The sequence below is a fragment of the Metarhizium album genome (assembly GCF_000804445.1).
Source record: "Metarhizium album ARSEF 1941 chromosome Unknown scaffold_9, whole genome shotgun sequence".
Taxonomy (NCBI): Eukaryota; Fungi; Ascomycota; class Sordariomycetes; order Hypocreales; family Clavicipitaceae; genus Metarhizium; species Metarhizium album.
The window spans coordinates 479,436-491,870 of record NW_024467583.1 but is presented as its reverse complement, the minus strand read 5'-3'; the positions used below and the strand labels follow the sequence as shown (position 1 = coordinate 491,870).

The following is a 12,435-nucleotide window of genomic DNA, read 5'->3' as shown; positions in this document are numbered from 1 at the left end:
TATTAATAAGAAACAGCCTTTATTACTTATTAAGCTCTTTGCCTCTAGCTCTCTATAAAATCCTAGAGTATGCTTTATTAAGTATAAGCTTCTCTACCCTTTTACTCTTAGTTTATATTAACTTTATTAATACTTATTATTAGTATATCTTTATTTTAAAGCTAACTACTTACTAAGAAAGTTTAGTTTCTACTATATTAATTATAAAGCTTCTTCTCTAAGTAGACTACTAATAAATACCTTATTAGCCTTTAATTTATATAATATAAAGCTTTACTATATAGTAAATATAGACTTATCTCTCTTAAAGAGAGGCTTTATTTTAATTAGCTTTTATTTTAGCTTATATAGTAGTATTAATTATATATCTAAGTAAAGAGAGTATAAGGAATTATTTAGTATAGTAAGTGCTAATCTAGAGAATATAATATACTACTATATAAGTTTATAAATTAGTTATATCTAGTTATTAATAGTTTTCTAGAGAGTAGCTACTTTAGCCTAAGTACTTAATAGTATTATATTGCTAGCTAATAGTAAGTTACTCTCTATAAAGTTTAAAAAGTATTTATTTATTATAGTAAAATAAAGTTTATAGTATATTAAAAACTAGCTTTATAAGCTACTATATATAAGTATTACTAGTATTAACTATAAACTTAAGAAGAGAAAAGAGAGAAAGAGAAAGCTCTTTATTTCCTCTTTTTCTTTTATTATATATATATAAGTTTAATATACATTTAAAGCGTACTTAATAAGGCACTAATATAGTGCCTTATACCTACTCAAGCCTACAGCTTGAGTCTATTACAGTGCATCTGTTAAGGACTAGCCTCACAGGCAACTGCGTGTAAGCGTTACTTGTATTAATTATAAACTTAAAGAGAGAAAAGGAGAAGGAGAGATTCCTCTCCTCCCCCTTTTTATGCAACTATATAGGCCCTAGTGTGCATCCGAAGAGTAGTTATATGCTCTCTGTTAAGGTTATCTGTTTATTGACTTTAACTGTTATAAACCTGAGCTGATAGCTTATGTCTATGCAGTTGGAGGAAGCAGGGACAGCCCTTGTCTTTCTTTCTTCTCTTAAGTTTGTACTTAAGTAGTTAATACCAGTATTGCTAACATGGAGCAGCCTGCAAGGCTAGTCCTTACTATCAATGCCCCGTATTACTCTGCCACTTGGTTACTAGTGGCTACCCTTGACATCACGTTATTGCCCCAAACCAAGAGAATTGTGACAGCATTTGAGCTAGTCCAGGCGTCACTTGAAAGTGGCATAGTGTTTGAGCAGGAGTCATACCTCCGCAGGTCATCTGCGATGCGGCTCATTGCGTTCGTTCATCGGCATCGACAATCCTCGAGTGTTTCCTGGCGGACGAATAGTGGCATAAGTGCTTGCACGTCAGTGCCTGGACACAAATACAACTTTTTATGCTGACAAGCGGCATATAATATCGGTCATTTTTGTGGGATGGACTGCGGCAGGCTAATAGTAATGAAAAGTGGTAGGAACATTAAAGTTTGCTATCAAAAAGGACGGTGAAATTGCGGCGACGGAAAGGAATACGTATGGTGAAACACATTGCTGAGCATCATCCTAGCGCCAGCCTGCGTCGGGCCCACTCGAACCCCAGAATCGGACGCGCAGCTCACCTACACCGGGCCTGGAATTGATTAGTACACCGTGCCCTGGCCCCTCCGCAAACTTCACAGCGTGCCTCCGGTGGCGGGGAGCTCGAACTTTTCGTCTATCATTTCTTTCTGTCATCAATGTCCTGCTTTCCTACTCGCGTTCGACTCTCCATCCTAGATCCTACGGCTCTGGCCAAGAGATTACATTGCGCCGGGCCCTCAAACTTGCCTCTCGTTTCCCTGCCGGTATTAGCAATTTAAGGGCTGTCTCAAGCCGACCATCACCGCAATATGGCTTCGTTCAAGCCTACTACCGTCGGTGGCACCAAGAGCATCGCAGGTTCTGCTAATACAGATCTCGATGGTCACAATCTTCCTCCGTCTCCAGCCCCGTCAAGCCCCCGGAATGGCCGCAGACGCTATGCTTTGGCAACCGAGTTGGTCTACACCGAAGGCAAGGACCAGTATGGTGCCTCAAGTATCCCTATTTACCAATCTGCAACATTCAAGCAGACGTCTGCTTCTGGTGGTCAGCAAGACTATGATTACACACGATCAGGCAATCCGACGCGAACGCATCTCGAGAGGCATCTCGCCAAGATCATGAATGCAAATCGTGCACTTGCCGTGAGCTCCGGCATGGGTGCTTTAGATGTCATCACTCGGCTCTTGCGACCCGGTGACGAGGTTATCACTGGAGACGACCTGTATGGTGGTACACACCGCCTTCTCACATATATGGCCACGAATCAGGGTATCATTGTTCATCATGTTGACACCACAAAAGTTGATCTTATTCGAGCGAGAATATCCGACAAAACAGCTATGGTCTTATTAGAGACTCCGACGAATCCTCTAATCAAGATAGTAGACCTGCCTTCTATTGCTCGAATGGCTCATGACGCCAATTCCAAGGCGCTAGTCGTAGTCGACAACACCATGCTCTCTCCGATGCTATGCAATCCGTTGGACTTGGGAGCCGACATTGTCTACGAATCCGGCACTAAGTATCTATCTGGGCATCACGACATAATGGCCGGCGTGATTGCTTGCAACGAAGCAGTGATCGGGAACAAACTATTCTTCACAATTAACTCGACTGGTTGCGGGCTGTCTCCCAACGACTCGTTTCTCCTTATGCGTGGTGTCAAGACTCTTGCCATTCGGATGGAGAAGCAACAAGCCAGCGCACAGGCGATCGCTGAGTTTCTCGAGTCTCGTGGTTTTCGTGTCCGGTACCCTGGTCTTCAATCGCACCCACAATATGAGTTGCATTGGTCCATTGCGCGAGGGGCTGGTGCTGTCTTGTCCTTTGAGACTGGAGATGCCGCCATGTCAGAGCGAATCGTGGAGGCAGCAAGGTTGTGGGCCATCAGTGTTAGCTTCGGCTGTGTCAATAGCCTCATCAGCATGCCGTGTCAGATGAGCCACGCCAGCATTGACGCAAAGACGCGTAGAGATAGGCAGATGCCTGAGGACATCATTCGCCTCTGTGTGGGAATAGAAGATGTCAATGATCTGATCGAGGATTTGTCCCGTGCGGTAAGCATACATCGTCCTTAAAAACCAGTCAAGACACTATTTGCTATAGTACTGACTGGAAATTACAATAGCTCGTTCAAGCTGGAGCAGTAACTGTGACATTGGATGGGTTTCATGCAACTGGTGCTGCAGCAGAGCTAGGCAAGACACCGCTGTCCAACGAGTAAAGGCAGATTAAGATTTGAATATTAAACTACAAAACGAATCTTGACTTGAATACTTGATACATCACATGCACTGTTTACACGACTTGTGTGCAACCCCCCCCCCCCAAAAAAAAAAAAAAAGCAGAGGCTTCTGCATGAGTGGTTTCTGAAATGGTTAACTGAGCTGTAGCCAGTCCATCACACGACGGAGCCTGGAGCGTGCGCTTCGCCTGCGCTGAGCATTCGGGCAGTCAAGGGTCCACGACGTAGAGAGCCCTTGCCACAGTTTTGCCAAGATTATAGAATAACGCCGCCGTTTCCCAACCGGCAAACAATTCATCATTGCACCGACCCCTCTTTAGGGTAGTCTGGGGAACACAATGGCAGGGTGGGCTCAATCCTCCTGACCGCAACAAGTCAGCTGATCCCTTTCTGACAATGTCGACGGGGCATGTGTAAGAATATTGCCGAGAAGGGAGAGCTGAGTTATCCGTAACTGCTATGCAACAGATCAGCGAAAAGAGCAGTCGATCTAGCAGCAGAGCTTGCCTGCTAGAAGAACCGAAGCCGTTGCATTGCTAGAACAAGCCGTTCCGAAAGCACATATTATCTTCACGTGCGTGGCGAATGACGACGCGGTGCGGGATCTGTTCAAGATCATACGCCATGAATGTCCACGGGAAGCTTTTCCTTGACCGCTCCACCATCCATATCGATGCTACAGAAAGCATCGCAAACGACGTCGCGGATGCTAACACTGAGTTTGTAGTCGCACCGTTATTTGGCGCACCAGCCATGGCAGATGCCGCTGGCCGGCCTATCGGGGTTCTCGCAGGGCCAAGAACTAACTAGTTTTGAGAAAGCAGAACCTTAGTTTCACGGAGTCATGGCTTGAACCGAGATTGGCCTGAGTGACCAGCCGTGTAGCAAAGCAACAACGCTGAAGTTGTTAGGCAATGCATTCATATGGAAAATGGTCGAGCAACTCGCTGAGGCTCGTGTCGTCGCAGAAAAATCTGGCCTCGGAACTAATGTTTTGCACCAATTCGTTTCGGAACCATTTCCTGGCCCGTACACCCCATACTCAACCCGTATGCTTACTAGGGATTACTACAAGTACAAGAAACCTCTGTTCGCTGTCGACCTGGCTCGACAGGATGCAAGCCACGAAAGAAGTTGAGCACAGTAAGCTTGGACGGAAATAAAAAGGCTTGAAGTTGCCGACGTACATCTTGCCAGGGTCAGGCAGCACTGTGGCGAGGCGGGAGACATTGCGGCAGGGTTGCAATTTGAAAACGATGCTTGAGGGTTCTTGAGCTCTTGATTTTTCCGTGCGATGTGCTAGCAGTTCAATACTTAGAGAACATTGACTACCTATGTAGACATAAACATTGGTTGCTGAGAATCAGATAACTATGCCTGGTAATATTACGACTTCTGTAAGGAGCCAAAAGACCTTCTTCTCATAAATTCGTACTACTACACGTGGAGCAGCTGACCCCTGCGACACGGTAGACTGATGACTAAGCATGGAAGTACTACTAATAGTTAACTATTTGTTTGTTGGAACTTGGCTCCACCTCATTGCTGACGCAAAGACCTCTTTGAGCAGACTATCACGAACGTCACGTCTCACCACGAATTGATGAACTGTCTCCTGACACTGCCAAAAGGCGTCAAAAGTTCTCCAATATGGCTCAAGGGTGATTGATTTCCGATAAAATGCGAGCTCCACGCGGTTCTAACCCTCTGCTCCAGGTATGCAGTCTTCATCGGCCTCTTAATCATCGTCGCTCTCTGCGTTGCGTCATGGGCCCTTGCTCCCAAGGGCGAGAACCAGGTGTATGTGCACCTTGAAAACCTCATCTCAAACTGCACGAGTTGTTGACTTTCGCTAACATTTGTCTGCAGCCTATGGCGATCATCCCTGATTCTTTCTATTGTTAGCTGCTACCTGATGTGGGCGATAACGTTTCTGGCACAACTCCATCCCTTGATCGAACCGAAGAGAAACGACTTGCGGGAGGAATTCTTAGGTCACTAGAGATTGACTCTGACAGTTCGTGTCAGAGCCTCAGCTGGTTCTGTTGTCGTGTGGATGGGCCAGAATCAGTCAAACGTGTTTATCATTGTACGAATACTGCGCGTTCGATTTTGGCTTTTTTGTTTGTTTGGGAGACCAACATGCCCCCTTGCTGGGACTTGAGTCGTCTTAATTCTGTGTACTGTGCATAGACACGGCTTTGATACCGAGGTAGAGACGCAATGGATAAATGGCAAGGTCCGGTGACCGCCAAATCTCATGACGTCGGCTCTGGTGGCGATAATACCCGAAGCCTCCACCTGCTGTTATCATGGAAGCGGTCGGACCGTTATACATGCATTGGTTTAGCAGTAGAATTTCCGAGGCCTGGTGCGGAGTGGTTCTAATATAGAAGCACCATGGCTTGATTGCCACATCTACCCACACTCGTACACTTCCCGTATCAACCGACAGCTAATCGGCAAGCCCAATCTCTTGCTAGCATCACCAACGCCCAGAGTGCTTTCCCGTCTGCAGCAACACTACTTTCGCCAATAGAGTCTACGTCCCCTAGACCAGCCACGGTCAATACTAGTCTTCCCACTGCCCATCTAGACACTGCACCGGCTATTGCGAGAATACAAGCGGTGTAATATTTGCAGTCTAGCAAGATCCTGAGAGCCTCAACGTTATTTGCAACTACGGCCCAGCCTAGTGATCTAGCCGCAGCTGGAACATCGTACTCCCATATAACCATTAAGATAGGAAAGAGTTTTGTTGATGACGATACTATAAGTGCGGTTGACACCGAATTTGCACGTGCATGTCGCGGGGTACTCCCAAACGCGTTCAGAGGCGACACTGGGGAGCAGGTAAGAAATCGAATGCTAAGATGGAATGCCAGCGTCGATAAGGCGCATAATATTAGGAAGAAGAGATATTGTACCACAATAGGTTGTTGCGCAAGTCTGCCTAGATTACTCCCTCCAGGAACCGCAGCTGGTACCGTCTGCTTTTCAATGCGCGCCCACGTTAGGTAGACATCGAATAACAGGAGAAGGACACCAAGACGAATGATGGAAGGCTAGTTTTCCGGCGATAATATTGTGTCAGTCTGTAGACGCACGGTTTCTGAGAAAGGCGATTGTCATCGTCTAGGATATGGACCGGCTGAACCCAAGGGCGTACGTACATCGAATCGATCGCCATCTCGCATCAAAGTGTTGTGAAGGAGGTGTCGATACACCTGCTTGAGGGAACGAGTCGCCACTTAGTCAACCAAAAGCACGCGGTGTCAGGAAAAGAACGACGGAAAGCGTACCTGTGGCTTGATCAAGACAAGATCTATGAAGAGAACGACAAAGTCATGCTCCACATACTTATCGCAAAAACGGCCGCAATTGCGACAGACAGTCAGTCGAATATTGTGCCCGCTGGACTTGTCGCCAGCGCCGGAGTATTGAGTCCATAGCGTCTTGACCGGATGTCGACACTCGATGCAAATCGGCATCTGATCCGCGACTTCAATCTTGGATAATGAATGATGGGTGGTTCGCGCAGAAGATGCCGTGGTGTGTATGAGAACACACGTGTCTAGGCAGATACCTCAGTAATCAACGTTTGCGCGGTTGGTAAATCGAGCGCGTGGAAATTGGATGGTTGACGCTTCAATGTTGCGTGTTAGATATGCCAGTGCCAGTGACAGTGGACTCGAGCTGCTAGCTCGTGGCGGCGCCTTGTCGGATACTCTTCGGATGCTTAGAGGTAGAGTGTATATAGCTGCTTCTTTTCTCTTTTCTCTTTAAAAGTTAATAGATAGTAATAGTAACGCTTATATGCAGACACCTGTAAGGCCAGTCCTTACCAAATTTCTCTACTTCCTCTTAGTATCCTCTCTAATAATAGAGGTTTAAAAAATTAAAGTTGAGAATATCAACGTGATTTTCTAAACCACCCTCTCACATTGAACATTATAAATCACGTGACTAATCTCACTCATGAGCGAATAGGTGGCGTCTTCGGCCGCAATACTGGTGTGCTTGTCGATTGACAGTTCAATCGGACGTCTCAATAATGTACAGCTACTCCGCAGCGGTTTCTTTGCAAGTGCCTATCCGCCACCTGCACACGCGAGGACTGCAAAACTCGTTGTCGTTCGCTCCTTAACACGTCTATATCATCGCATCAGGCTGCAGCGTTCTGGTAACCAGCTTGTGCCAAAGGGCCTTGCAAAGCCTCCGCGGCCAGCTGGCATCACCTTTATTGTTGTCTTCCTTTAACTGAATCCTGACGTAATTTGCGACATTGATATACCAGTCGCCAAAATGGCGGCAGCCACTCGTTTTGCCTTCCTGGCCACGGCCGTGATATTCCATCTGGTTTACATGTATTCTATCTTCGATATATATTTCGTAAGCCCTATTGTGTCTGGCATGCAGCTCTTCAAAGTTGAACGTCGCCATTCCTCGAAGCCTCCCGCTGACAGGCTAGTTTTCTTTGTTGGCAAGTACATGAAGTCGCTCCGAATTGTCGCCACGAACATGCTAACAACCTCCCGATGCAGGTGATGGCCTCAGAGCAGATAAAGCCTTTCAATCATTTCCCGAGCCGTATCCTCAGGACGACAGGGACCTGATACCCCGGCCCCTCGCACCTTTCTTGCGATCCCGCGTGCTCAAAGAAGGCACTTTCGGTGTGTCCCATACCCGTGTGCCCACGGAGTCCCGTCCGGGTCACGTTGCTCTGATCGCTGGGTTGTACGAAGATGTTTCCGCCGTCGCCACCGGCTGGAAACTCAATCCTGTCAATTTCGACAGCGTCTTTAATCGAAGTCGCCATACTTGGAGCTGGGGTAGTCCAGATATACTGCCCATGTTCGAAAAAGGAGCTGTTCCAGGTCGGGTCGATACATACATGTACGAGCCAGAGCTCGAAGATTTTAGTCAGGATGCCCTTCGCCTTGACTACTGGGTGTTTGACCATGTTCATCACTTCTTTGCTGAGGCTGCAAAAAACCAGACCCTTAACAAAGCCCTTCACCAGGACAGAATCATTTTCTTTCTACACCTACTTGGGCTTGATACAACTGGACATTCCTATCGGCCATATTCAAAGGAGTACTTGAACAATATTAAAGTAGTGGACCAAGGCGTAAAGGAGATAACAAACCTTATCCAAGGGTTTTATGCAGACGACAGAACGGCCTTTATATTCACCGCAGATCATGGTATGAGTGACTGGGGCAGCCACGGTGATGGTCATCCAGACAATACCCGCACCCCTTTCATCACGTGGGGTTCCGGCGTGGCCGCTCCTGAAGTGTATCCGGGTATTGTTGCCCCAGGACATGATGCGTACTCATCAGATTGGGGGCTTGACCACGTTCGCCGACACGACATTAACCAGGCAGACGTCGCCGCTTTGATGTCCTACCTGATTGGCGCCGAGTTTCCAGCAAATTCGGTCGGAGAGCTTCCTCTGTCATATCTCGCCGCAGACAACAGTGAGAAGGCTCATGCATCGCTTGTTAATGCCAAAGCCATTTTGGAGATGTATCGTGTCAAGGAGGAAAAAAAAAAGACCAACGAATTGCGGTTCAGAGCATACCCCGCATTTGACGGAGAGGGTTCTTCCCCTGAAAATCGCACTGCCGCGATCGTTGACCTCATTGCAAATGGGCATTATGAAGAGGCTATTGAAGAGTCAAATACGCTCATTCAAGTAACGCTACAGGGCCTCCGCTATCTCCAAACTTATGACTGGTTGTTCCTTCGTGCTCTTATCACTGTGGGTTATCTTGGCTGGATGGCGTATGCCATAACAACTGTGGTAGACATGTTTGTCGTCCACGAGGTGATACAAGCGCGAAGGACTCTTGTCGGAACTGCCACCTTTTTGGGGATTCTGTTTGCCTTTTATGCGTCATTCATCATGTCTAAATCGCCACCCACATACTACCTGTATGCCTTCTTTCCTGTTGTATTCTGGGAGGAAGTTTATGCTCATCGACAAAGTCTTTACCGAGGCAGATTGATTTTATTTGGCCACATAAAGTCTGCAGGAGGTGCGGCAACCCTCTTCCTGCATACCATTCTTTACGTTGCTGTCATACAAGCTCTTGTGAGTGGCTCGATTACTTGAGTTACATTGGCGTGAAGACTCAGCTTTCTTCTCTGTTTCTTTATACAACTCACACTGACCCTCATTAGGCTGTGGGATATGTTTATCGAGAGGTACTGACTGGATTGTTCGTCCTGGCAGCGGCTTGGCCTTTCATGTATGGTCTGTCCTTCTTACAAAGTCATGCAATTCTCAGCATGACATGGGCAGCTTCATGCCTGATAATGAGCACATTCACCCTTCTTCCAGCCATGAAAGTCGAAAGTATTAGTCTCATGTGAGTAGTCTTGGCATTTGGCCAGTATCAGGGAAATTGTTCAAATGACTGATTACGTCTAGCCTTGCTGGTGGCTTTGTCATGTTTCTCGTCGGTTTTCTCTATCTGATCTTTGAAGACATGGTGCTTTCGGATTTTACGGGTGCAGTCGACTCAAGTCGTTCACCTGACAAGACAAACACGAATTTTCAGCGAGCATTGACTGGTGTCCAGGTATGGCAACATTGCATTCTCTATTGTTGCCCTGTTCTGCGCGAACATTCCTTGAAATGAATCACTGACGCCGTAGGGCATTCATAGCTGGGACTAATCCTCTTGTCCATGCTTGTAACCCGGTCCAGCGCCTTGTCCCTTCAAGCTAAACAGGGCCTCCCAATAGGCAATCAAGTGCTTGGGTGGACTATCCTCGGTATTTTTATTTCTGTGGACAATATATGCTGTTTCTGTATGGACTCTAACTCTCTCAGTCGCCTCTCTCCTAATGCCGCTCACTTATCGCCTCCAGCCCAATACGCATTACCTGCAAAGATTGTCGGTCATTTTTCTGACATGCGCTCCTACCTTTGTCATTCTGACAATCTCATATGAAGGACTTTTTTATGTTGCCTTTTCAGTGACCCTACTGGTTTGGGTGCGCCTGGAGTATGCAGCCGAAATATTTTGCCACAAGCACCGGCAAGACAACGGATGCTTGACGCAGCGTAACAAACTTGACCGAGATTTGTCACAACATCGAGCACTCAGGCTCTCGGATGTACGGGTGGCGCTCTTCTTCATGGTACTGTTGCAATCGGCCTTTTTCAGTACAGGCAACGTCGCTTCCGTTTCTTCATTCAGTCTCGACAGCGTATACCGCCTGATACCAATATTTGATCCTTTTTCCCAGGGAGCACTGCTAATTCTAAAATTAATGATCCCTTTTGCTCTTATTTCTGCCAATTTGGGAGTGTTGAATAGAAGATTGGGCGTCGCCCCTTCGGCTCTTTTTATGGTAGTCATGGCAATTAGCGATATTCTGACGCTGTATTTCTTTTGGATCGTCAAAGATGAAGGCTCATGGTTGGAGATAGGCTCCACAATCAGTCACTTTGCTATTGCAAGCCTGCTTTGTGTGTTTGTTGCTGGCCTTGAGGGGGTCAGTACCTTCTTTACATCAGGCATAGACGTGGAGGGTAGACAAAGACAGCATGGTTCTACGACAAGCCAGTCAAGGTTTGCAGGAAATGAAGATGGAACCCGAAATGGACACAACAATTCGACCAAAACGAAAAGGCAATAGAGCAAACATTTGAGGGTTGCAACTGTGGGCCTGAATTTTAGTGAGAATCCGGTCCACGTCCTATTATTTGGATGAGAAGAGAGAATGGCTTCTTTTTTTGCTAGAGACAACATATTTCGCCTTTTTTCTGCGATGTCTATGCGCGAAGAATGTACGAGCGGCAGGCACTTCATTATGACAGACTACAGCCCCTCTGTTGTATCGTGGTTCTATTCAGTTAAGGCAGATGTTGCTAGTGGTGAATGGCTGTCGCAGACTAGTATATTTGTAATAGGATTTTTTCTATGTATAGTTTATGGCTGGCGAGAGGCCTTCGCCCGCATATTACATGGTTTCCCAATCATCTCTTAAAGCAGCCAAGAGCGGAGGGGGAATAGAGGATGGGTGGAGAGGCCGAATGCTGAACAAAAAGATGGTACTGACTGGAAGCCGACAGAGACCGGGGATAATATCCATCTCTCACATCACACTCAGTATATTGAGTCCGCAAGCAGATATCGGAAGCTCTGGCAGCAAACGTGAAACTCGTCATTCCCCCTTTTCAGCCAAGGCCCAGGCACCACTACCTGCCTAGGTAATTGAAGGTAGAGTGTCCAAGTTGTCGACTCTGCACACTCCTTGACACCTCACGGCCGTTCCCGTATACCATCGTCATCTGCACAGGCCAGTCTACATACGAACCTCGACGCTTTTCATTATTGCTCACTAAGAGCCGCCGGCCTACGGCCATGGGTCCCCCCTGACTTTGTTGCAATGCCGTCGTGTCCGGCTGTACCGGCCAAGTACAGGGGTGGCTGCCAGGTGCAGATTTGTCCGTGATGTCCGCGTAGGCCCGTGTGTAGTTGGGACATCAAGCAAGCTCAGGGCCAAAATGTTATGTCAGTCATAGCCGGCCACCGCCGCTGAAAGTGGCTTCGAGTGCAACGTTCACCCGCAACGGGAGCATACTTATTTACTTCAGTAAGCAAATACTTAAGTGAGTACCTAAGTAGGTAGTCGTTGTTTGGAATTACGCGCGCACGCACGAAGTACTTTTTTTTTTTGTACAGAGAGAGTAGCATCCGTCATGGTAAATGCACATGTTCAGCACCAGTTGACGTCTAAGTACTTATACTTACCTAGTACTTACGTAGTAGCCGCAGTCTGTAGGTCGTTACCCCCTTATCTGGCTTGCTGACTACTACTACTTAGTTACTTCATACCCCCCAGTACGGAGTACTCCCGTATTCCTCTCTGTAAGTACGTGCCTCCCGGCCAGCAGACCCCTCCGAATCGGCCCACCTCCGCACAAGATTGGATCAACGCTAATAATAATAGTTAGCATATTTGTAGCATCATTTTGCCTGACCCAAATGGACCAGCAAACGGGCCACGCGTCGCAACTGGGTCCCTTGCCCGTGTCCTGTCTCTAAATCCT

The 12,435-nt window shown here is 47.1% G+C and overlaps 2 protein-coding genes across 2 annotated transcripts; both read left to right on the top strand.

The window, feature by feature from the left end:
* Nucleotides 1–1,923: 1,923 nt before the first annotated feature.
* MAM_04252 (cystathionine beta-lyase) lies at nt 1,924–3,341 on the top strand (the record flags this gene model as incomplete). The annotated part of the gene is made up of 2 exons (XM_040823050.1): nt 1,924–3,174; nt 3,246–3,341. 2 exons carry the CDS (start codon nt 1,924–1,926, stop codon nt 3,339–3,341), a joined length of 1,347 nt encoding a protein of 448 aa, XP_040678929.1.
* Nucleotides 3,342–7,667: 4,326 nt separating this feature from the next.
* Nucleotides 7,668–10,101, top strand: MAM_04251 (phosphoethanolamine transferase class N; the record flags this gene model as incomplete). The annotated part of the gene is made up of 5 exons (XM_040823049.1): nt 7,668–7,849; nt 7,920–9,462; nt 9,552–9,739; nt 9,802–9,952; nt 10,081–10,101. 5 exons carry the CDS (start codon nt 7,668–7,670, stop codon nt 10,099–10,101), a joined length of 2,085 nt encoding a protein of 694 aa, XP_040678928.1.
* Between the last annotated feature and the right edge of the window lie 2,334 nt (nt 10,102–12,435).